The sequence below is a fragment of the Anomaloglossus baeobatrachus genome, chromosome 4 (assembly GCF_048569485.1).
Source record: "Anomaloglossus baeobatrachus isolate aAnoBae1 chromosome 4, aAnoBae1.hap1, whole genome shotgun sequence".
NCBI lineage: Eukaryota > Metazoa > Chordata > Amphibia > Anura > Aromobatidae > Anomaloglossus > Anomaloglossus baeobatrachus.
The window spans coordinates 605877434-605904126 of NC_134356.1; the positions used below are offsets into that span (position 1 = coordinate 605877434).

General features: G+C 43.9%; 1 protein-coding gene across 4 annotated transcripts in view; it reads left to right on the top strand.

Annotated features, from left to right (window-relative positions):
• Positions 1 to 23872, top strand: part of LRRTM4 (leucine rich repeat transmembrane neuronal 4) — a 1009447-nt gene extending 985575 nt beyond the window's left edge. For 2 of the 4 annotated variants that reach the window (XM_075346180.1, XM_075346181.1), the window contains one exon: positions 22829 to 23872. In XM_075346180.1, coding sequence (XP_075202295.1) covers positions 22829 to 23053 — 225 coding nt within the window. In that variant the 3' untranslated portion in view covers positions 23054 to 23872. The remainder of the gene's footprint in view (positions 1 to 22828) is intronic. The other 2 variants (XM_075346182.1, XM_075346183.1) reach the window with 1 other exon arrangement.
• Positions 23873 to 26693: the final 2821 nt, after the last annotated feature.

A 26693-nucleotide genomic window follows, 5' to 3' on the forward strand; every position in this document is an offset into this window, starting at 1 on the left:
AGCGGCAGGTTAGAGATATCAGCAGCAGTACAATGAAACACAAACATATGTCAGCAGTGGAACCTAGCACAATACAACAGCAGCAGGACAGTGCTAGGGAACCTGAGAGCTTACAATGCATTAGACTTGTTGCCCAGGCACTTCCTAAAGGGAGGAAGTATCTTAAATACCTACTGCAACTCAGCTGACCTGAGAGCACTTCTGGGTTAAGGGTGTGCTGGCCTTTTAAGAAAGGGGGTGTGGCCACACGCAAACCTCTAGAGCAGAAGCAGTAAGTCTGCAATGCAGAGTTCGGGAGAAAGCATCATGGGACGGGAGCAGAGTAGCTACTGGGACAGACAGGTGAGCCAGCCAACGCCCCAGCCGAGGGAAGGGGGCAGGACCATGCGGGGATGCTGGTGTGAGCATTACTCATTCATTTTGAACTTGGACCAGAATCTAACCCTGGTCTACACAGCCACCATACTGTGCTTGTTTTTTTTGCCCAAACATGTCTTATATTGAACAAATTCTTTGGGAGCAGAGTATATGGGACTTCTGGAAAAAGGTGAGCACAGCGTTCAAGTAATTCCGTCAATCCCATAGACCATTAATGGAGTGGGGATCAAGCATGTGCAGCTCCATTCCAGTCAAGATGGGGTCGGTTGTAGAGTCCTGTTTTCAGGATCGCTGGTGGTTTCAGTCCAATGGATAGGGGATAACTTACTATCTTTGGAATGGACCTTTACCTTTCAGGTGGTTTACATCACGTTAAGCTCTTTCTTGGCCATTTCTCAAGGGGTTCCATGGTAGACTGCACTAACGACATTGCCACAAGACACCACCTAAAGTAACAGAGTTTTTTACATATAAAACTCTAACTTACTCAAATGAATGCATACTTCCGAGGAGTCATGAATTGAATCTCTCAAAATAAGCACTCAAACAGAAAAACCTGAATTGCACCCTTTAGTGTCCTATGTAGCTCTGTTACACCTCTAAATGCAGACAAACAGACACTGGTGGGGAGACTTGGTGGCACATACAGTAGTGAGCATTGAAGGAATGTTGTGCAATTACCGGATCTAGCCATGTAACACTGGACATAACTCTAGAGATGACCGTGGCTGAAGTGTTGTGTGCAGCTACCGTTGATGCCGGTATCCTTTCTAATGGAAGCCTACAATTACTCAGTAAATACTCTTGCTTGAATTAGTCATTTCTTATTCTTATTCTTTATCCCTCACCTCCTGAAGTTGTGTCCTGACGGATTCAGCACTTTTGGCAAAAAAAGGTCCAGTACAAGCAGGTTAGGAAGGGTGTTAGTCAGTAATATCACTCCTTCTTGGTCAATGAAGTGAGAGATAACTGTAGAATATGAGGGAGAAGCGACGGTCCATCACACCTGATAATCTTCCACATCTTAAGTGCACACTTATTACACCCTTGTCCTTGCTCCATCTTAACTAGGGCTTTATATCTGTTGCAAAGTGTTTTTCAAATTGAATATTAATAATGAATTACGGCTATTGCTTCCCTTAGCTCCCCACTGACATTGCCTGACAATTCTGGATCCTAGTCATATACTTATGAACCAATTTGTTTCTAAATCATTAAAGGCTCCTTGACCGCTTAAGTAGTTAAACGAAAGAGCTTAAAGGGAATATGTCATGTTTTACATGCAGCCTGTTCTGAGGACATCATAGTATAGAGAACAAGAAACTGAGCAGAAATAGATATATGAGTCTGTGGGAAGAGATTCATTATAACTTGTATTTTATTAATTGAAATCCCTGGTGTTTTTACTTATGTGAGTCCAGTGGGCAGTCCTACTAGTGATTGACAGCTATCTCTACATGCACAGGCTACAGGGAGGACTGTCAATCATTGTAAAGGACCACCCACTGGACTCATGTACAGTATTAAAACAGGGATTTCAACTAATAAAATATAGGTTTAATTAAGCTTTTTCTACAAAAACCTGCATCAATTTGATCATGTCCTCCTGCTCTCTAACATCCTGGCTGCAGATCAGATACCATCTCCAACATGACAGGTTCCCTTTTAAAGATGACCAATCACCTCCTGAAAGCTTTAAGAAGTCAAAGAAGAACTGGTTATGACATGGCAGATATACAGTATAACAATATTCTGATTGAAGGTGAAAAATAATTTTACCTCACTTGCGTTTTGCTTACTGAAGGCTCTTTAGTGAAGTCTCTTTTGGAAAATATATGAGAAAAATTATATTCTATGGACCAGTGACTTGACATCTTTGTTTCCAGAAAAATGAAAAGTCAACTTAAAGTCAAGTCCAATCACTATGTATGAAAGTGTTTGGATTCCTGCCTCTGGAGACTGAAGTATATATGTATATATATATATATATTATTGCGTAGAGTCATAATAATGTAGAGAGTAGGTCTGTTATGTGGGAATGCATGTGTATATAACAAGAATGTAAGTATAGGCTTTTAAAGATTTAAAGCTAGGGCTTGCTCTGTGCTAGGTGACCATAGGTCAAGAAAGTAGATGAGTTATGCTAAGGGCTAGTAATGGACGAATGGCTCCAAGACTACTGTAGAAACGGAGCTATTGGACGTACTGCAAGCTGGGCCTCTGACCCTTCCTGGCAGGGGTAAGCAGCCAACTCCAATGCGGCAGGGATCCACCTTTTTATACGGAACCTTCAGAAGCAGTGACTGCGAGTGGAGAGCTCTTCACTGGGACTATGGTGACCCCCATACCCCCCTCTTGTCTAAAGAGGATAGGGCTTCTAGAGGAAGTGCTTGAGAAGCTGCGACATAGTTTATTCAAGGACCTGGGTGTCGATCCCGATTATACTAAGTGTAACTCTTGGAGATCCTCCGGAGAAAAGTGAAACAAAGGTGAACTGTTAGGTAGGGAACAAAACTTTAAAGTCTATTATGGTGCATCTGAAGTTGTACAAAGAAGGTACTGTGCTTGAGATATGTGAATGCTGCTGTGACAGGGTATGCAACAGAGCAGGCAGAGACAACAGGCCGATGAACAATCCAACAAGTTTTATTGAGGCAGGGAGCATAGAACATCAAATATCAATATTGTTCTTTAGAGTCCACAATGAGTTCTCAAAGTTACGAGTGCGCCATCCGGAAATCTGATGCCAGAGAACACGCAGAAGTATCCTTGGAAGAAGTCAATGGATCCAACAGATGAGGGACACAACCTAATCCCACGTGACAGCTTCCATAAATCCACTCACGGGTGCCAGGGTCTTGCCTCAGGGAAGATCCCAGCTGCTTGAACCTCAGCATACACTCAACTCAACTGACTGATCCACCAACAGTGTGTTCTCCAGTGCCTGGGGATCCACCCCTGGAGGGGAATTGTTCACACCCACTTTTAAGTATGAGGCTATCTATGGAGAAGTCTCCAGAAGCTCATGGATCCATTGTCTCCCACAGGCCTGTTTATTGGAGTCACCCCCAGCTGAGAAGAACAAAAGCAGCAAAACAACCTGCATGACCCTTTATGGCATAGAGTACATTAATACAGGCCGGGGTGGGGTGGGGGAGGGACACACCGTCACAGCTGCCTCACTTGTAAAGTCTAACATTTTGAACTAAAAGAAATGTTGGTTAAGAACGGTTTGCCTCATTGTCTATCTTCACTGTGAATGGGACCTGGTTTGCCCCAGACATTGGAGATATGTGTCGCGGGCGGGGAGGAGGGTGTCGGCACACTACGCTCACCCCTTCTGCTCGGGTCCGGCAGCTGCTCAGTGGTGGCTCGAGCTGTGGGCCGGATCCCGGGGTTTCTCGAGCGACACTCCTCGCCCGTGAGTGAAGGGGGGTTGTTGGGTGTGGGAATTGTTTATTGTCCGTGACGCCACCCATGGTTGTGGTGATTTCACCACCGCTGCTCAGTACGGGGATCCCGGGGATGGTGATGCGGAGCAGCCAGGTGTTGTGTTGCCCCTCCGTGGGCAGGGGTTGGTGATCCCGGGGCCCGGTGATGGTTTGTGAGGTGCGGGGCCTGGTGGGCGCAGGGACGCGGGGGCAGCGCTGTGCCTTGCGGCACTGTGGTACTCACTCAGCCTGAGACATGGACACAGTTTGTATGGTAAACCAAACGGCTGGTAGGACGGTCCCACAGACGGCTGCACCTGCACTCCCGGTAGGTGACGGTGATGTCCCTCTTCCTTGCACCTATGGTTGACTTGTGGTAGCGGTGGATTCCCTCCGGTTACCCGCTCCCCGGCTTCAAGGGGGAGCTCTACTCTTTGCCCGCAGGTGCTGGCCCTAAGAAACGGGTGCCTTGGCGGTGGCGGTGTCTCTTCTATACTGGCTGGGCTGTTGCCTTCAATCGGGACTTTGTTGTTGGGGGATCTACGTCCCCTTCACTGACGGATTCGGCAAATTTGGCGACTCCTAGCCTTGCCGGGGTCCGAGAGGCCCCTGCCCTGGTGCTGACTGTCCTTCGGAACACTGCTCCAGACCGCCGGGCACACAGCCAACGGGGTCCTTCCAGGAACTTCCAAACAGTCCCCCTCCAGACAGTCACCGCCGTTGCTGACCTTGCTGACCTGGTCCTACACAAAGCTGGACCCTTCAGGCTTTCCTTCCTTCTTGTCACCTCACTTGCTTTCCTCCTTTACTACTTTCACTACTTTCACTTAGTTGTTTACTCAAGCTCGTCCCTGAGCTGACTCTGTTGTTTACTCAAGCTGGTCCCTGAGCTGACTGCCTGGTTTTCCCGCCTCCAGAGTTGTGAGCCCCTCGGTGGGCGGAGCCAACCGCCTGGCCCACCCCCTGGTGTGCATCATCAGACTCCTGGAGGAAGGCAACAAGGATTTTTGGTTAGCTTTGTTGTTCCTACCTGGGATGTGGGGTGTGGTGGTGTGTGACCTGTGTCCCCTGGCTTGCCCAGGGCGACACATATGCAGCCGCACAAAGAGTATGACCTGCACCGCCCAAACCTTCATGCCCCACTAATCCATCACATCACCACAAATAATATCCTGCAGCCTGCAGGGGTGTACCGGGCATCCGAGGACAATGCCTCAACCACAGCTACCGCCCCGGGCTGCCCTCACAACTAGATTGCTGAAGGGGGATAATACAGAGCATTACTGGAATTTTGTGTAGTATTACAGTCTTGCTGCTAGTGGTAAATCATTAATCTGAATCTTGATGACATCAGCACAGTGTGAATAGACGTTTTAAAGATGATTTTCATAAAAGAACACAGAAAGAAATGGAGACCTGAACATGACACTAATTAGCAGGGTAATAATTTCCTACTATCTCATTTAATAACATTATTTTACGGCTTCGTCTTGCAGCCGCTGACACATCTGTGCACGTTTATACTTTTTGTGCTATCTGTTCACAATCATAACCTCAGTCAATACAGAGACTGCTCTTCCCGATGCCAGTGCTGCGGGATCAGAGTGTGCCCGTAAGACACGCTTGATTACATTAATGAATGAGACAGTCTATGTCTCATATTAAACACTCACCCCATTAACTCTGCCTCTGATTGCGTGAACTGAACTCAGGGCTCATCATGCAGCTGTCCTGGACTGTACAATATAAAATGATTTATTTACTGCCAGTAAGAAATGTAGTGCTAGTGATACCTCTGCATCCTCCGAGCTCTGCGTACCTGACGTGTGGCCAACTTGTTATAATACTGATGGGCCCTAGATCTTTTTATCTTCTATGTTGTATTGTTTAACATTTTCAATATTCTTATTAGAAGTAGTATTAATAATAATCTAATTTATTCTATAGCATTACCCCACCATTCCCAAATCCGTGATAGCAGAGGCACCTTGCCCCAAAAATGACCACATGAAAAGGAATCAGTAAACCAGACTCATTTAGCACGAATCAGAACCTGGCTGCACAGTATATATTTATTTGCCAGAGAAAATAGATTTTAAAGATCCGGTCAATCACTTGGAGCTGCATAGAAGCTGTACTATGGTCCCTGACCAGACCTTCAAAATATATTTTATCTGAAATTCCGGAGCGTTTCAGAGAAAAATATACCTGGCTGCAATCCAGCTTCCAGGGATTCATGCAATCCATGGTTTGGACAGCATTAATCGAGTGACAGGTTCCCTTTAAAGTTATTGTTAAATAAAATGTTCTTGTTTTCTAATAGTATGGGTTACTGTAACACAGCCTTTGTTATAGTCACAATGACTTTAGGGATGGCAGGAAGCTGGCACTCCACGCTGACCCTCAGGCTAGGGGGCCCTGTGCTATCTCTAATCTCAGGGATATCTCGAAAGGTGAGGATGCCCGAGTCTCCTTCCTGGCCCTGCTCCTGACAAACCCTGATCTGATACCCCCTCCACAAGTGGGGGCCGGAAGAGGAGTGAAATAACAACCCACAAAAAGAGACAGACAGGTGAAACCAAAACTATGTTACACAGCACACACACACATAGGTATCAGACAATAAGAGATAAGAAGGAAAACAAGAGCGGAGAGGAAAGATCCAGAGAACGGGTAGACTCTACCACTGCTCCAAGCAAAAGCCACACCTTCTTCAGAAAGTCTGGGACACCAAAACAGAATAAACTGTAGCTGGCATGGGTAGAAGATTTAATCCAGTGTAAATATGAGAGGAGCAAATGTGATTGACCTCCTCACTAGAGATGGGCAAACCTGAGGTTCAATGTTCAGAGTTTGGGTTTGGAAATTGACTTCCAAAAAAACAAATTTCAGGTTTGAACTTCAAGTGGGTTACATGTGCAAATCACTCAAGCGAGCAGCGCTGTGCTTGGGTATGAGTGATGCTCAGCCCTGTGCAAGCCACGTGCAGTGTTTGATCGGCTCACACTCGGGGTAAAATCAGCGTGATCAAATGTAGTGTGCACACACTACAACATTTTTTGAAAAACCCTGTCCACCCGCCCCCGGAAGTGTTCTGCTTATGGCTGGCTGCATGTGAGTGGAGCCACGAACTGCCCAATTACTGACTTCCATTGAGGTTCACATCAAGTCGAGGTCACTAACCGAACTTTAAGGTTTGACTGTAACCTCCGAACCGAACTTCCAAAGGTTCACTCATCTCTACTCCTCACAACATGTGATGAAAAGTGCCTAACAAGCAGACTAGCAGAGATTAATACTGTGATTTTGTCTGATTAAGAAGATGGAATCTCCGAAACGCGTTATCCTGAGATTGCCTTTTTTGTACACAGCAGCGCGGCATTAACCCTTTTATGATCACTTCTTAGATAAATACATCCATGGCAGATTTACAGGGGGAAGAAAGAAGAAAAATGACATACATGGGGAGCAGCAATACCTGGCCACATTTGATCTGGTGGTGGCAAGTTACATTTAAACTAATAAATCTATAACTAAGAAAAGGATTTTGGCCTCTTAATCATAAAAATAGCTCTGGCCACTATAAAGATATTTCAAGAAGTGAATTTGCACAGAATTGTCACCTATTTACATACTAAACTTGATTTTTAGCTTCACAGTTTACCAGTCCTAAAATACAAATTGCATAAATCTAAATGTTTTGTAATATTTCGTCAATTTTTATTAAAATTTCTTTAACATTGACTATATTTCCAACTTTCAGCATATAAGGAACTTGTTAATTTAGCACAATCTGCTGCGGACAGATAAGGATGTTTCTTATGTACTTAGCAAAAGGCATGATTGTGATGGGGCAGAGGGTTTCATACCCATTGAAGAGCATGGATAAAATAGAAAACTTGTATATCATCTATATAATGTGGTATAAAAACAGCATACACTGTACGTCTATAGAGAAATCTATGAAGAAACCAGTGGACTCCTGCAACTGTCTGCATGATACAAGTACCAAGGCACAAAGAAAAAAGGTCCGGAAGGTGAAAATCATGCAGTGTTGCATTTTTTTTTCCATTTTTTAGATTTGTTGTAATTTCACCTTTTGTACACACATTTTTTCTTTTTGCCTCAGTATCTAATACGATGAACCATACCAGCTGCAAAAACTCACGGTAACAATGAGGCAATTTAGAACATCTGCATTAGACTGCTTCAACATAAATTTAAAGGGAACCAACCAGCAGTAATTTCCTATATAATGTAAAGCCAATGCTATTTGATTGACAGGTGCAACAGAAAGAGAAAATGTGGGTCTGGTTTTGCTATCTATTCTCGCCCATCTAGCTGCCTGGGCTTCCTCCCCCTGTTGCCGTCATAGACGTTAATTTCTATGCAGGCAGACAGACAGGCAGGGGTGGGAATAGATAGCAAATCCCAAAACACATTCCCTTCCTGTTGCACCTGTCAATCAAATAGCAGTGCATTGCTGGAACTTTACTTTCACATATTTCTGAAATAAAACATCCAATCTCTGAACAAAAGGTATGGTTACATTCAGCATCGTAGTGCCAATATAGCACTGGCTTTACTTTATATGAAAATCCTGATAGTTGGTTCCCTTTAATTAAAAAATATTGCACAATTTATATACAGTTTAAATCCCTTACTTGAAAATTTAAAGGGGTTGTGCAGAATCTATTTTATGGATACTTCATGAATATCAGGTGGGGATATGACACCTAACTGCGCCACCGAACAGCTGACATGTGACGGTGGCTTGATGTAAGCAATTGTCACGGGTGTATCACGGGTGACAGACAGTCCTGTGGTGTCAGACTATAGAAGGGCACAGCATTTATATATATTCCCAGTGAAATTGTTTTGTAATCTGCAACAGTCTTGAATACAGAGGACCACGGTAGCCAGTCACTTGTATCAGGGTCTTATGTCATCCATAGAGCATTACTGCTCAGCCTAGTAATTGGCTGTAGTGGTCACATACATTGATGGGTAACATCTCTGCTGCACCTGGTAAATATCCACCGGGAGCAGCAATGGAGGGTGAGTAATGCTGAGTTTATTATTTAACTTTTCACTGACATGACTGCAGAAGACATTTTATTATTTTTTTTTACCTTTGTATTGGAGTACGGTGTAATTTCTATATTTGTTTCTTATACAAATTTTAAAAAAAGCTATTTTTGATACTTTGATTTCTATTTTTTATTTATTTTTTTACTGTTCATATTTCATATGGACATGTTTTTATTGTACAAAAAGGGAAAAATCTCTGAAAAGTTAACTATGAAGAGGGAGGTTAGAGAACAATGCTGGGAAGACAGCCTGGAGCCAGAGGAGAGGGCTAAAGAGATGGTCTTGAGGCAGAGAGGGATGCCAAGGACACAACCTGAGGACAGAAACAGGTGCTGAGGAAACAGCCTGGAGGTAGATAGGAGCGCTGAGAAAATTGCCTGGAGGTTGAGAGGAACACCAAGGAGACAACCTGAGAGCAGATATGAACGCTTAGATGTCTTGAGGGAACAGTGAGATGCTATGAAGACAACTTGAGAGCAGAGAGGAGTACTGAGGATATGTCCATAGAGAACCATTAAGGAAACAAATGAGGGCAGAGAAAAGTGCTGAGGAAATGGCCTGAGGGCAAAGGGAAGTACTATGAAGACAACCTGAGATTAGAATGGGGGAGTACTGAGGAGATGACCAGAGGGCAGAAAGAATATTGAGGAGATGGTCTGAGGGTAGATAGGAAGACTGATGACCTAGCCTAAGGTCAAAGACAAACACTGAGGAGCTGGCGTAAGTGCAGAGAGGGACACAGAGGAGACAACCTGACAGCAGAGAGGAATCCTGAGACATCCTGAACTTGGAAAGAGATGCTGATGAGAGATCCTGTAAGTAAAGAGGAATGCTGAGGAGATGGCCTGAGGGTAGAGAGTGAAGCTGAGGAGACAGTCTGAGGGTAAAGAGGAATGATGGGCCGAAAGAAGCACTGAGGAAATGGCCTATGGGCAAAGAGGAGCACTATGGAGACAACCCAAAAGCAGAGATGAGTGCATAGGAGATGGCATAGAGGAACAAAGAGGAGATTGCCTGATGGTAGAAAGGAATGCCAAGAAGATGGCCTGAGGACAGAGAAGAACAATAATGAGCTAGCCTGATGGCAAAGAGGAACACTGAGGAGATGGCTGACAGCATAGAGGAACACTGAGGAGATGGCCTGAGGCCAGAGAGGAATGCTGAGGAGATGCCCTGAGAGAGGAGAGGAATGCTGAGGAGATAGTCTGAGGGTAGAAAGGAACAAACAGGAGACTGCCATAAGTAGAGAGGAATGTGAAGGAGACGACCTGAGAGTAAATAGGAATGCTGGGAGGAGAACCAGGGGCAGAGAGGTGTGCTGAGGAAATGCCCTGGGGGCAGAGAGGAGCACCGAGGAGACAACCTGAAGGCAGAGAGGAACGCTGTTGAAATGGCCTGAGAGCAAAAAGGAGTGCTAAGAAGACAACCTGAGAGCAGAGAGGAGAGCTGAAGAGATGGTCATAGGGTAGACTAGAGAGGAATGCTGAGGAGAAGACCTAATAGCAGAGAGAAATGTTGAGGAAATGGCCTAGGACAAAGAGCAGTGCCAAGGAGATGGTCTGGGGGCAGAGATAAGTGTCAAGGAAACAACACAAGAGCAGAGAGAAATGCTGTGGAGATAGCCAGAGAGGAACACTGAGGAGACAGCCTGAAGGCAGAGAGGAATGCTCAGATGCATGGAGGTGGAAAAAAATGTTCAGGAGATGTCCTGAGAGCAAAGAGGAATGAGGAGGAGATCTCCTGCGGGTAGAGAGGAACACTGAGTAGACAGCATGAGGGAAGAGAGAACACTGAGGAGGTGGCCTGAGGGCAGAGAAGAACACAGAGAGAAATGTTGAGACAGCATGAGGGTGGAAAGAGATGCAGAAGAGACGTCCTGAGAGTGGAGAGAAATGCTGAGGAAATGACCTGTGGGTAGAAAGGAACAGAGAGGACACTGCCAAGAGTAGAAAAGAATGCGGAGGAGACAGCCTGGAAGTAGATAGGAATGCTGGAAGGAATGCCTGGGGGTAAAGAGGTGTGCTGAGGAAATGACCCGGGGGAAGAGAGGAGTGCCAAGGAGACAACCTGAGGGCAGAGAGGAGCGCTGTTGAAATGCCCTGATGGAGAAAAGGAGTGCTAAGACAACAACCTGAGAGCAGAGGGGCGTGCCGAAGGGGTGGTCATGGGGCAGAGAGGAATGCTAAAGAGATAACCTGATAGATAAAAATGCTGAGGAAATGGCTTGGGGCAAAGAGTCCTAAGGATATGGTCTTGGGGCACAGATGAGTGCCAAGGAAACAACATGAGTGCTAAGGAGATGGCCAGAGGGCAGAGAGGAACACTGAGGAGCTGGCCAGATGGCAGAGACAGACAAACAGACTCAAGAAACAACCTGAGTCCAGAGAGGAATGCTGAGATGCCTTGGGGTGGAAATAAATGTTGAGGAGGCATCCTGAGAGCAAAGAGATGTCCTTATGGCAGAGAGAAACACTAAGGACATAGCCTGAGGGTAGAGAGGAGCATAGAAGAGAAGACTTCACTGTGGTTTTCTAATATCAAGAAATTAGATTTGAAATATGATGGGAATCTTGACACAAAGTTGGCGGAGCTCATTATAGTCAGTGGCGACAGTCGGGCTTTCCTGGTGTGCATCTAATGATGTCCCCCGCTGCTTTGTTGCGCTGTTCCTCTAATGAATCATAATGGAAGGGTTTACTATTAGTGCAAGCACAGGCTTACAGAGGTTGTCCATCACGTTCCAACATTTCCTTAATGAAGTGGTAATGTTTAGGAGAAAGAAATGGTTAATGGGTGTGGTTATGAGGTGAGGTTAGGGTTATTGTTAATACTGTGGCCCACAACATTGCAGGAACCTCATAATGTGTCCCTCTTTGCCTTCTTTGAAAATTGGGAGGTCTGTAGATACTGTACACATATGACAATTTATCCTGAAAGATAGCTAAAGCCACATATGCACTTTAATTTTCCAGATGATTTGAAAGGCTGTATATTACATTATTATGTACTGTAGAGTGGGATTAGTGGTAAATCCAGGGATTTATTTAATGTATCTAAATTTATTAGGATTTAAAAACAATGGTTTCTACATGTATTCCAATCTCATAGCTCAGTAATTTTTAGTTATCCATAGCAACTAAGAAATTGTGGGGTGGGGATGAGATGACTTACAACCAGAAGCCTACTATTTTGGTCCAAATCCAAATCTACAGGAACTAAAAAATAAATAACTTAAAAAATTAAAATTATATTCACCACCCTACCATTACATAGTTTAAAAGAAAGAAATTAAAAAAAATGTATAAATCAAAATATTTTGCATAAGTCCAGTCTATCAAAATATAAAAAGATTTAACCCATACAGTGCACACCATAAGGAAAGCCAAAAAGCCAGATTTGCCATTGAAAAATTCAATAAAAATTGATCAATAAATATTTCCCCCCCCCCCAAAAAAAAAAAAAAAAAAGCATCAACTTACCAGGAAAAAACCCCCAAAATATTATTTAGCTCCTTCAATGGAAAATGTATGACATTATGCTTAACAGAAAATGGTGAAACAAATCAGATTTTTTGTTTTCAATTCCTAAAAGTTTTTTCACTATTTAAATAAAATAATAATAATAATAATAAAAATAAAAACAACGCTTTATGTTTCGTATTGTTCTGACCTGGAAAATCATTTTTTTAGGTCATTTTTACCATATAGAGAAAGCTGTAGAAACAAAACCCAAAATAAAAACAAATATAAAATTATTTCTGGAAGAGACAAAGGTGCAGATGGTGTCTTATCCTGGTGGAACCAGAATAAAATGCACGGAAACACCTGGGGGAGTTGTGAGGGTCACAACTACGATGAAAGCAGAATTGATCACCACGTTGGCTGCCACAGACCCAAAGGATAAATCGGTGTAGGTAAAGTAGAGGATAGGGTTAATGTGGTACCCCTGAGGCTTCCGTCGCCACAGAGGTACTGCACCTCAGCCAGAGGTGTGGTATCTTATCCTGGGTAAGAAATGGGTTATCTGCCGGTTCACAGACAAAACCTGCACACACCAATTGTTAGGTCACAGACCGGGTCAGGGTTTAAGGCGGGTACTCCATTAATGCTGAGGAGCAGCGACCAGTATACCTGGTTATGGAGCCTTAAGTCCCATTCACTGTCCTGGAGGGGTGGAGACTGGCAGAGGGAGTGTAGGAGCACTCAGTGGGGTAGTTTGGAGAACCAGTCAGAACTAGGCAGTTCTAGTCAGGGAGAAATTTTCAGTCAGAGTAAGTGACAATTGACAAGAGCGATGAGAACGGAGGGGGTGAGGTGACGGTAGGAGGTGACAGTCTGTAGTTCAAGGGGAGCCACCCTTTAGTCAGGGCTCGGTGGAAGAGGTGCAGGACAGTCCAGTGAAGGTCAGGGCTAGAGAAAGACGGCCTGGAAAGGCACATTGAGGGGTGCACCGGTACTGACTCTTGACCTGTTCGGGATCGGCGGAGGCCCACAACATTTATCCGCGCTGCCGTGTGGATAGAAGAAATCACTGCGGAGAAGTAATCTTTGTGATTTTATTATTCAACGTGTTTCAGAGTCTATACAACTCCTTCAGGAATCAAAATCACTGATGTACAACAGTGATTTCAACTCCTGAAGAAGGAGTTGTATAGACTCTGAAACATGTTGAATAATAAAATCATGATGATTTCTTCTCCGGAGTGAACTTCTTCTATCGACACAACAGCATGGGTTAACCCTTTCCTCTACTCTACGCACATCAAAATAAAAACAATGGCAGATTAACCATTTCATCGTATTTTCATTTTTTTTAATTTTCCAGCTGTTTTAAAAGGAAAGGTGCAATTTATAAATACAACTTATTTTGCAAAAAAAAACAATCAAGCCCTCGTATGGCCATGTAGAAGGAAAAATAAGTTATTACTTTGGGAGGATATAAAAAAGAAAGGAAAGCACAAAATGGGCCACATAGGGAAGAGGTCTGTATAATCTCTTTTGCATTCCGCCGGATCACTGTTCCAAGCTGATAAATTAAACCAAATGCATTTATTTTTCTCATCTATGTAACGACATTTCATGTTGTGTATCAAACTCTTGTTGCCACATGTCACCGTCTGAGCTTCTACCAGCTTTTGCAGAATTTACAATATGCGTTTACCTTATCTGACCCCACATAAGGCTTTGCATAAAAGACAAACATTGATTGGCAGACTATAAAAAACGCCGACATTTGGTTCTCAGGTGACTGATTTTCTTTGTCACAGAATTGCCCGAGCAGCACAGTATATAGATCCTGGTGCCGCCAGAAGCCACAATGTTTTACATCAAATTTATTCTAACACCCTAACGGTTTTCCAAATTTTTAACCCTTTTTCATAAATGCTTTCAGAAACAAATTTTAAGTTCTTATCCATTATTATTATTTGATCTGAATATGTATTTGTTGAGGAACGGCCATCTCTGTTTTAGCTAATACTAGTGTGGCACTCTTGGGCTTCAGGCACCACAGGGTATTACACCACTTTTCTGGGGTAATATTCCGGGTCAGGAAGAAGGTAACCTGCCGGTGCCCTCACAAAACACACACAAACAACAGTAAGGTGCTTACTCACAGGGGGTTGGACTAGGGCAGACAAAGTAGTTAGCCATCACGAAACATGGGACTTCCCCCGTCGCTATGACAACCACTAGGGGCGGGCACCACATGAGGTAGAAGTAGGCGCAACCATCACACTTTAGACAGAACCTTCCTGAGCACAGCTTGGTATAACACCTAGCACTGACAACTGAAGGTGGTGTCTTTCTCTCTTCGTGGCCCATGGCTTGGAGCAGAAGGCTTGGCCCAGGTTCCAGATAGCTACAGAGGGACACTTCACTAAAAACCTTCATGGGCACCGGCGGTTACTGCCGATGGACCCCGAATCGGCTGGAGCCCATTGTGGCAGAGAGTGGTACCTTGGGCAGCGTCTAAAAGACTTGTGAGTAAAAAGACTTGGAACTGCAGCCCCTGCCTCTGCTTTAACCGGCGCCGTTGCCCAGCGCTGTGGCGCCAACGGGGACTACCCCCACTATCCCCGTCATCCTCCTCAGTGTAATCCCACACCACCTGTGGGGAGCGAGTGAGAGACCCTGCAGCAGTGGCCCTATCCCTGGATGCATGCCACAGGTGGCGTCACGATCCTAATAGACTTTTCTAACCTCCAACTACTACCTCCAACCTCCCTACCACCCTCCAATCTTCCTTCCTGTATGCCTCGGGGTAACAGAACAGGCCACCCTGTGACAACGCAGAGGATCTGCACCCCTGGCCTGGCAACGAGTAGGTTAAAACACCTGCCCCATGGGGCGCTACACTAGCATTTCCCATAAAATGAGAAATCTGGAACATATTTACACTTACAATTTTTTATTGTACTGTTCAACTATTATTCCTCCTGGAAATATCTGAATACTTTGAGAACTTGATGTCACTTTACCTAGGAATGTTAACTCCCCACTGTAAATTATTCATACATATCCAGGAAGAATAACAGAACAACAGGACAACTCAAAGCTTTAAAGGGAATGTTCCTTTTTGGTAAAATAATGTCCCCGGTTGCAGGTTATAATAAAAGAACAAACCGCACTGTACAGATCCACTGGACAATCTCCGCTGATGCTCCTGGTCTGGTACTGGCTGCAGCGCACACGTTACGTGAATAGCACAGCAGCCAACCAAGGCGCTCATCATCAGGAGGGGTTGTACCTGAAGGAAGGCATGAACCCAAGGCCTTATAGGCACCGTGCGCCTTCGCCAAGGAAACTCCATGTACGGATGTGACTTTGGGTGGAGTGCATGACCGTTATTGGTTTCTTTAGACTGGTATCCATCACCCCTCTGCCAGTATTTTTCGCAGACAAAATAGTAACACATGCAACACGAGAGTTCACTTGGCAACAAAACTTGTCCAGTTTAACCTTCACACCATTATGGCAGACATGGCCTCAAGTTTTCCTGGTTCTGTTTCTACTGGTTTTGGGTTACTTCTTCTCAACCTGACCCCCGCTATCTTGGACCTCATCCTGAAGCTGCCGGGTTTGTTTCTGCGTTCCCCCTTTTTCTTACACCCATGTCCACTTCTGGACCCTGATGTCTCTCTAATCGCACGTCTCTCTAAGTTCGCAGAGATGAGCCATAGACACAGCATCTCTCGAGGTTACCTCAGAATTCCTTGACTAGCTCTGACCCCATGGCCACATCCTCTGTTATTTGAACCCTATCCAAAACTGGCACCCCTAGAAGCCCATTCTGCTAACCATGCCTCTTGCTAACTGTCACTCCTCCCTTCCATTGACTTAACTGACTAACATCTGCTCTGGAATGGGTCTGCCACTACTCTGACCCAACAACTAGATGGCCGACTATCATAGTCTATGCGCTAAACCATCTCTGCTACTTACAACATTAGAATACACATATGCATTTACTATATTCATCAGCACATAAAACCTTTATACAGTGCCTACAAGTAGTATTCAACCCCCTGCAGATTTAGCAGGTTTGATAAGATGCAAATAAGTTAGAGCCTGCAAACTTCAAACAAGAGCAGGATTTATTAACAGATGCATAAATCTTACAAACCAACAAGTTATGTTGCTCAGTTAAATTTTAATAAATTTTCAACATAAAAGTCTGGGTCAATTATTATTCAACCCCTAGGTTTAATATTTTGTGGAATAACCCTTGTTTGCAATTACAGATAATAATCTTCTTTTATAAGACCTGATCAGGCCGGCACAAGTCTCTGGAGTTATCTTGGCCCACTCCTCCATGCAGATCTTCTCCAAGTTATCTAGGTTCTTTGGGTGTCTCATGTGGACTTTAATCTTGAGCTCCTTCCACAAGTTTTCAATTGGGTTAAGGTCAGGAGACTGACTAGGCCACTGCAACACCTTGATTTTTTCCCTCTTGAACCATGCCTTGGTTTTCTTGGCTGTGTGTTTTGGGTCGTTGTCTTGTTGGAAGATGAAATGACGACCCATCTTAAGATCCTTGATGGAGGAGCGGAGGTTCTTGGCCAAAATCTCCAGGTAGGCCGTGCTATCCATCTTCCCATGGATGCGGACCAGATGGCCAGGCCCCTTGGCTGAGAAACAGCCCCACAGCATGATGCTGCCACCACCATGCTTGACTGTAGGGATGGTATTCTTGGGGTCGTATGCAGTGCCATCCAGTCTCTAAACGTCACATGTGTGGTTGGCACCAAAGATCTCGATCTTGGTCTCATCAGACCAGAGAACCAGTCTGTCTCAGAGTCCTCCAAGTGATCATGAGCAAACTGTAGACGAGCCTTGACATGACGCTTTGAAAGAAAAGGTACCATACGGGATCGTCTGGAACGGAGACCATTGCGGTGGAGTAGGTTACTTATGGTGTTGACTGAAACCAATGTCCCCACTGCCATGAGATCATCCCGGAGCTCCTTCCTTGTTGTCCTTGGGTTAGCCTTGACTCTTCGGACAAGCCTGGCCTCGGCACGGGAGGAAACTTTCAAAGGCTGTCCAGGCCGTGGAAGGCTAACAGTAGTTCCATAAGCCTTCCACTTCCGGATGATGCTCCCAACAGTGGAGACAGGTAGGCCCAACTCCTTGGAAAGGGTTTTGTACCCCTTGCCAGCCTTGTGACCCTCCACGATCTTGTCTCTGATGGCCTTGGAATGCTCCTTTGTCTTTCCCATGTTGACCATGTATGAGTGCTGTTCACAAGTTTGGGGAGGGTCTTAATTAGTCAGAAAAGGCTGGAAAAAGAGATAATTAATCCAAACATGTGAAGCTCATTGTTCTCTGTGCCTGAAATACTTCTTAATACTTTAGGGGAACCAAACAGAATTCTGGTGGTTTGAGTGGGTTGAATAATAAATGACCCTCTGAATAAACTTTTCACAATTTAAGAAAAAAAAAAAAGAAATAACATTGTTTTTTTGCTGCAGTGCATTTCACACTTCCAGGCTGATCTACAGTCCAAATGTCACAATGCCAAGTTAATTCCGAATGTGTAAACCTGCTAAATCTGCAGGGGGTTGAATACTACTTGTAGGCACTGTATATACTGTGCATACAGGGCAAAACCCCCCCTTTTACACACTTTCCCACTTAAATATCGTGTTCCCCGGCTATAACTATAACATTAATATGCACAAGTATAAAACATTAAATGAAATGTGCATAGCAGTGATGGCCAAAGGCCATAGTTCCTTTCACCATTTTTCGGATAAGGGTGTACTTTAAAAAAACAAAAACGAAAAAACAAACAAAAAAAAAACAAGCAGCCTCAGGAATGAGGCTCCATAGGTCACTCGCGGTAAACAGCAGGAACAGAATGTCTCATGAGTGTGGGATATTTTGTGTCTGCCGCTGACTGCGAGTGACCTATGGAACTTAGGTTTGAAATCGAGGCTCCATAGGATTCAATGAATGTTGTGAATCATTACACCATTTAATTTAATCGGAACTTTGAGTATTTGCTTTTAATAAATTGGTGAACGAGGGAATGTGGGGAGTCTTTATTTAAATAAACTATTTTTTTTTCCTGTGTATTTTTTTTTTACTTTACACCTACTGAGTTAGTAATGGGGGTGTCTTATAGATGCCTGTGGGTTTGATATCAGTTGTCAATTCACAGCTGATATAAGCCTTAAAACTTTTACCCTGATTGACACACCAGGGCAATCAGGAATAGCCAGTCAAGTCGCCATATCTGGTGCATCTAATAGATGTGACACCTCTGGGGAGGCTGCAGGCTGCTATTTTTAGGCTGAAAAGGACCAAATAACCATTGAACTTGCCCCCCTAATAATACTAACATCCAGCTTTCTGCTTTACCTTGGCTGGTTATCAAATATAGTGGGCACATCATGCAATTTTAAGAAAATTATTTAATTCCACTTTTTTTTTTTTTTTTAAATGGCATGAAGTCCTCTCTATTTTTGATAGCCTGCCAAGGTAAAATCAGACCGCTGAGGCATCAGCCTGCAGCTGTCTGCTTTACCTCCTCTGGTTATGAAAAAGGGGGGACCCCACGCTGTTTTTATTCATTCCCTATCTATATTTGTTTGTAGGGCAATTCTCCTGCTCTTACCCCCATTTAACTTCCCTTTGCAGCCCCCTAGCCCTTACTACGAACATTTTAGTGCACAAAACTTCTGGTCTCCATTGACTTATATGTGGTTTAGGGTCAAGTTTGGGTCAAGTCCAAATACCGAACTTCTAACTAAAGTTCGGCCGACCCAGCAAACATTTACAGGTCCACTTATCTCTCTCTACTTGTGATATAAACAATGTCGCATGCACGCTACAACCTATTAGCATCTACTAATGGGCTGCAGCCTTTATAATTCTGGTGTAGCCTCAGGGACATTTATAAGAGGTTTTCACGCAGTAAAATATTGATGTTTTTAAAGTTATCAGAAAAAATATACGCTACCCTTTTCCTATCTGTATCAATGCATATTTGTCAATTTTAAAGGGATTCTGACAGATTGGACATGCTGCAATCTTTGGGTAGTATGTTACACAGCAGGATCAGCTAAGTCGGTTGTTGTATAGATTAGTGGGAAACATTCCAGTCTAAAGGCCGCTTTACACGCTGCAACATCGCTAGTGATCGCACCCGCCCCCATCATTTGTGCATCACGGGCAAATTGCTGCCCATAGCGAACAATATCGCAGGTACGCATCACACGAACTTACCTTACTAACGACGTCGCTGTTGCCGGCAAACAACCTCTTTTTTAAGGGGGCAGTTCGTGCGGCGTCACAGCGACGTCACACAGCAGACCACCAATAGAAGCGGAGAGGCGGAGAGCAGCCGCATTAACGTCACTCCCACCTCATTGCCGGAGGACACAGGTATGCTGTTGTTCGTCGTTCCGGGGTGTCACACGTAGCGATGTGTGCTGCATTAGGAATGACGAACAACCTGTGTCCCAAATGAGCAACAATATTTTGAAAATGAACGACGTGTCAACAATCAATGATTTGGTGAGTATTTGGGATCGTTAGCGGTCGCTTGTAAGTGTCACACACAACGACGTCGCTAACGAGGCCGGATGTGCATCACGAATTCCGTGACCCCAGCAACATCTCGTTAGTGATGTCGTTGCGTGTAACGGGGCCTTAATTTGTAGTTTAGTCATTGACATCTCTGCTCCTTTTAGGCTTTGGAGTCCTGTGGGCGGGCTTATTTAGTGATGAACACACCCTCACACTCACAGACCACCCCCCGATCAACTAACCCTTAAAGACGCAGGGAATTCACTGAACAAAACTCAGGTTATACTGAATCTTTTCCCCAACATTATATATATCAATATGCTCATCTCCTTCTGATCTGTAAAATCCTGCCCATAATTTTCACAGCATTTCCAAGCTGACAAGTTCTTATTAATTAAATTATTTTTTATCAAATAATATTAAGACGATTATTATCACCAGGCATACGGTATACAACCCTTCTTACATCTGGACGCTCACCCCCATGGGAACAGTGTGGTGACAACACCTTATGGAATACTTCTACTTTGTTATTAGCTCGTCTTTAAGTTGATCTATTAGTAACAAATTTACTAAGAACAGTTTCCCAGCATATATAATTGGCTGATGCAGTAAGCTAATGTAAATTATACATAGAAATGGAGAAATTACTGGATAATTAGCCGCACTTTCCACCTTGGTTTTCATATTTTTAAGTGCAGCTAATTATCCAGGACTTCATTCCCCTTCTCCTTTCAATCTATGTCACTCGATGTTACATGCCACTTAGATTGTCCGCTGATACATCCTTAGGATTGGTTATCGTGGTGTGTAGGCTCAATGGTCTTTCTTTAGAATATAGTAATTGAATACTATTTCCTAAAGAAATCTAAATGTAGACTTATTTAGTTGAGCAGTGTTAATTACAATTAGAAGAATTCTGATGAGAAATATTACAGAATTGGGATTTTACAACATGTTAAGTAATAAAGGTTTCGGATGGTTGTAATGTGATACAATCGGGAGTGGTCCTCATAACAAAGATCAAGCTGGCCCACATTATGGTGCTGGGTTATAAAGGGCCTACAGTTTATTTCCCCACCACACTCTTCAAAATAAAAACATTGTCCCACTTTCACTGTTTAAATCTGAGGTTGCTCAAGTCCGGCTGTTTCAGTGGCATTCACTGGCACAAAAAGAGATGGAATCTGTTCATTAGTCGTGTCATGCGATTTTCGTCTCTGCATGCACTTGGTGCCATGGAGGCATTGGACTCTGTTCACACTACCAAGCTGGCAAGCAACCTGATGCTTCATAGTTGTTCAGCAAGAGGCGGGCATTGGTTTATTCAGGTTCACTAGTCTTCAGCTCTGTAGGAGTTAATTCCTGCAGACTTGTGAGCAGGACCTAGGAGCTCAGGTTGTTAATAGTCACGTGCAGCTTTCTTCTTCCTATTTAAGGTACTGATTTCTTTCAGTATGCGCCGATAAGAGCTCCAGCTTGTGAAGTGAATCCGGTCTTATTGTGGTGAACCTATTTTGGTGATCTGTGGTGTGTTTATTGTGAGGTGTGGAAGTTTCCCGGTTGTCAGTTTGCTTCCTACACTTTGTGTTATTTTCCCCTGTGCACATAGTGTTGCTCCTTTGAGCTTGCTTTCCGTGTTTATGAGTTTTGGTTTTTCCCATGTTTTGTTGTGGGGTTTGTGATTACGGTCCCGGCTCACCCCTTGGGTGGAGGAATGGGAGGGAAGTTATACCAGAACTTTGACAGGAGTTAGGGTCATGCTGGTGACCCAGAATTTTCTACCATCAAGCATACCACTGAGCTAAAGGACAATGCAGAGTACCTAGTCTGAGCATCAGCCTAGGTGTCCCCACTCTGTCACTTTACCCTGTGAGAAGTCACTTGACTATTGAAGTCAGTAATTAGCTGAAGAAGTGAGGTGACTGGAACAAGATGTCATCAGTTCCTGTAGAATGATCTACCATTGATCTGTCAACTGACCACTGCAGCCAATCACTAATCTCAGTACTCAGGAGTGATAATGCTGGAGTGATTGGAGATTAAATCACTGAGTTTAGTTTTTTTGTTATTTTGTAACTTTCTTTGACTTGGACAGTTTTTTTAACCCATTTAACCCTTGGTACATTTTTCTATCAAGATAAGAGATTTACAGCTCACCCTTTTGGACCGTGTTAATCTGTTTGGAGCTCGGTGCCGCTTTGCTACAACAAGTGTACATGACAAAAAAGGTTTGGGAGTCCGGCTCCACAAACTGCTGACTTCTTTATTCTTTCTTCTTTAAATGTTATACAGACAGCCCACACCTTTTCCCTTGTTAGCTCAACCAACGCATTTTACATGTCAGACATCCTTATTCATGCTGATCATGTCTACGGATGCCTGACATCTGAAACGCGTTGCTTTAGCTAACAGGGTAAAAGGCATGTACGGGCTGTATCAAATTTAAGGAATAAAGAAGTCTGAAGTTTGTTGAGATTGAATCCCAAGGTTTTTTCTTTCACATTTTTCTATACCCGCTTTCTATATAATGGGGAGAACTGCACAAGTTTTCACCACCCAGTGGTGAAGATGATGAAACCAACAAGAGCTGTACCCTAATCTCCAAGAGACCCATAGAGGCTTTGGATATTTTTCCCCTATACAATACAACACTAGAAAATCGGGTCTTCCAAGCTGCTATTTATAAGTTGTGCCAAACCAATCAGTGTGAATTTTAGGGATTGAAAAAAATCCAACATCAATGGATTTGTTGTATGTTTTGCCTATGCAATGCAATGAGTAATATCTTTACTGTTCTTAGATCTTTTCTTATCTGAAATAATAGTAGAATAACTAAAATATTCCCTAAGATCAACCTAAAATCTAATTTGTTTCTTCTTTGTCTACGAACAGATTCCGCGGCACATCAAGACTCTACCATACTACAGCTATGACCAGCCCATGGTCGGATATTGCCAGACACACAAGACACTCCTTGTAAATAAGGGCTATGATGGGACATCTCGAGAGCAAAGAGAGACCACCAACCTAGAGCTTAGTAGGGACCAGAGCTACATCTCCACCATAGCTCGCTCAGCAGCACCTGCCATATACATTGAGAGGATACCAAACCAATAACGTCTGGAGTCTTTTTTCTGGATTGTGCATCTTGGGAGAAGAGAAAGTGGACAGACACACAGCAATGGATGACGGTTGTCTGGAGTTCCTTGGAGAAAATACGTGCTCTTATAATCAATAAATAACGCAAAACTAAAAAACATTGAGCACGAAATAGACTTCTGGCTAAAGGGCCATGGACCATTCCCGGATGAATTAGGAACAGCATGGGGTTTATTTTGGCTTTAAAGTATTATCCTAAGCCCCACTGGTGTAAAAAAATAAAGTTAATAAAATAATAAGATAAAAACAACACTGGATCCACACAAAGGATTTCTTAACCAATTTTGGATCCACTTCCGTTGAACGCGGGAGTAATATCTGCTTGTACATTTGGTTTCATTTTTTCTACACGTTGCATGGTTCCAATACAGATGAACCAAAATGGGGAGACTTTGGGGATTTTGGGGTAGGGAATGCTTCTTGTTTCATGTCGAATAACCCAGTGGATCTCTTTGAACTGTGTTTATTTCCTGTTTTCCAGTTAGAAAGGTTTCTTTTTATCAGACTGCCAGCCACAGGGCTCGGCATTGGGGAGAAAACAGCCTTGAATAGAGTTGCTCTATTGGAGGGTTAGAATCACGATAAAAATAAAATGCGCAGAACAGGCAGTGGGAAGCCTGGCCCCGTCATATATATAAGGATTATCATTCCCATATTGGTTTATTTGGATTTTATTGACAAGGTTAAAACACAAGAGTATAATTTTTTTTAAATACTATTATGATCAGTTATAGCTTTTGTGTAGTTTTTATCAATAAAAAAATCTGAAAAACGTTATGCATAAAGTATGTGTTGTTCTGGTTCCAATAATGTATATTATGGTATTGAAGCAATCCTTACAGGTAAATGACTTAGCAAGTAGGCATGAGTGGACCCGTGGATGTTAGTGTTCACCGGGTTTGGACGAACTTTAGTGAAAAGTTCCATTTGGTACTCGGACTTGACCCTGGACCCCAAAACCCATCAGTAGAGGTGAGCAAACCCAAGGTTCGGTGTGCATAACAAACACAGACGTCTATGAAAAAACACCCCAAAAAACAAAATCGCTGTGCTCAGGTATGCTCGGTGCCCAGCCCAGTGCGAGCTGCTTTTAGTGTTTGATCAGCTCGCACTGGGGGTAACAACAGCATAATCAGATGTAGTATGCACCAAAAAGAATAAAAATTTAAAAACCCAAACTCTCACCCCTGGAAGTGATCTGTTTATGGCTGGTTGCATGTGGTGAAGACTTCCATTGGGGTGCAGGTCAACTTCAGGTCCCAAACCGATCTTAATTTGAAGTTTGGCTGACCCCGTCGAACTGAACTTCCACGAGTCCATTCATCTCTATATAAAAATTAAATGGGGTCCCAAACTTTGGTGCTGTAAAATGGTCATAGCAAGGGCTAGTGGGTTGAAAAAAGAAGGAAAATGGAGGTAAGAGCCCTGCAAACAAATGTGGATAGGGAATAAATAAAATAACGTGGGGTTTAGAGATGAGCGAACCAGTCGTGGTTCGGCTCAAGTTCGGTTCGCCAAACGGAGGCCTCAGTCGAGTTCGGTTCAGCAAACCACTCGAACCGCATAGGAAACAATGGGAGGCAATCACAAACACATAAAAACACCTAGAAAACACCCTCAAAGGTGTCCAAAAGGTGACAAACAACTCACAACACAAACACATGGGAAAGTGACAAGGACATATACTCATGCGAAAACAAAAGAGCTGGACAAGGAAAAAGAGGAGGAGACACAGATATAGGCATGGCACGCCCTTCTGAAATCATGTAAAACACCGCAAGGTTACTCCAAGCGGAGTCTCCTTTTTTTCCAACAATTGGGCCACACACACCCACCCCTTCAGTGGCAGCACTTGTGCCCCAGTTGTACACTTCACTGGTAGATTTGCATCAAGCACATTCAAACATATGCCATCCTTAACTGTCCCCAGGATGACACCGGGGTAGGTAGCTAAGTCTTTCCTGATCCCAGCTCTGTTCATCTTGGATCATTTTTAAAAACAATGTAAGCCAGGGTTACTCCAAGCGGAGTCTCCCTTTTTTCCAAAAATTGGGCCCCACACACACCCACCCCTTCAGTGGCAGCACTTGTGCCCCAGTTGTACACTTCACAGCTAGATTTGCATCAAGCACATTCAAACATACACCATCCTTAACCGTCCCCAGGATGACCCCGGGGTAGGTAGCAAAGTCTTTGCTGAACCATGACTTGTTCATCTTGGCTCCTTTTAAAAAACACAGCAAGCAAGGGTTACTCCAAGTGGAGTCTTCCTTTTTTCCAACAATTGGGCCACACACACACCCCTTCAGTGGCAGCACTTGTGCCCCAGTTGTACACTTCACAGGTAGATTTGCATCAAGCACATTCAAAATCCACAAGCATTTACTCTCCCCAGTATGACACAGGGGTAGTAAATTCCTTGTGGATCCATGACTTGTTCATTTTGATGAACGTTAGTCTGTCCACATTGTCACTGGACAGAGGCGTGCGCTTATCTGTCAGCACACACCCAGCAGCACTGAAGACACGTTCAGAGACCACGCTGGCAGCTAGACACGGCAAGATCTCCAAGGCGTAAGTGGAGAGCTCTGGCCATTTTTCAAGATTTGAAGCCCAAAATGAGCAAGGCTCCATTTGCAAAGTCATGGCATCGATGTTCATTTGGAGATACTCCTGTATCATCCTCTCCAGCCGTTTACTATGTGTCAGACTGGTGGCCTTGCAAAGGATGGTCTAAAAAAATTATGAAAAGATTCAATAAAATTGCTGTTACCAGCACCAGATACAGTGCTGCTGGTACGGGTAGACTGTTGAAGATGACGAGACCATCCCATGTTTGTGAAGTTACAACTGGGAGATTCACTCCGTGCACCACGGTTGTTTGGTGGAAAAGCCGAGTTAAGATCGAGTAACAGCTTTTGCTGATACTCCTGCATACGTGCGTCCCTTTCTATGGCTGGAATTATGTCACAAAATTTGGACTTGTACCAGGGATCTAATAGTGTGGCAAGCCAGTAGTCATCATCACTTCTAATTTTGACAATACGAGGGTCATGTTGGAGGTAGTGCAGCAAGAAGGCGCTCATGTGTCTTGCGCAGCCATGCGGACCAAGTCCATGCTGTGTTTGTGGCATACAGGTGCTAACCGTTCTTTCTTCCTCTGACATCTCCCCCCAACCTCTTTCAACTGAAATTTGACCAAGGTCTCCCTCATCCGCTGAGTCTTCCATGTCCATGGACAGTTTGTTCTCCATTTCTTCATGCTCTCCTGCACCTTCCTCAACATTTCGCCTGCTACCATGCGCCCTTGTTGATCCCTGTCCCCCATGGCCCATGCCTGCCGCCTTGGTGATGATGAACGTCTGGACCTTGGTGATGTTGTTGTCCCTTGCGCATATGAATCCTCCTGTAGTTCCTCCCCTTACTGTTGTCCCACCTCCTGACTGCGAATAGTGTTTAGCGTGTGCTCCAGCATGTAAATGACTGGAATTATCATGCTGATAATGGCATTGTCAGCGCTAAACATATTCGTCGCCATGTCGAAACTGTGCAGAAGGGTGCATAGGTCCTTGATCTGAGACCACTCCATCAGGGTGAT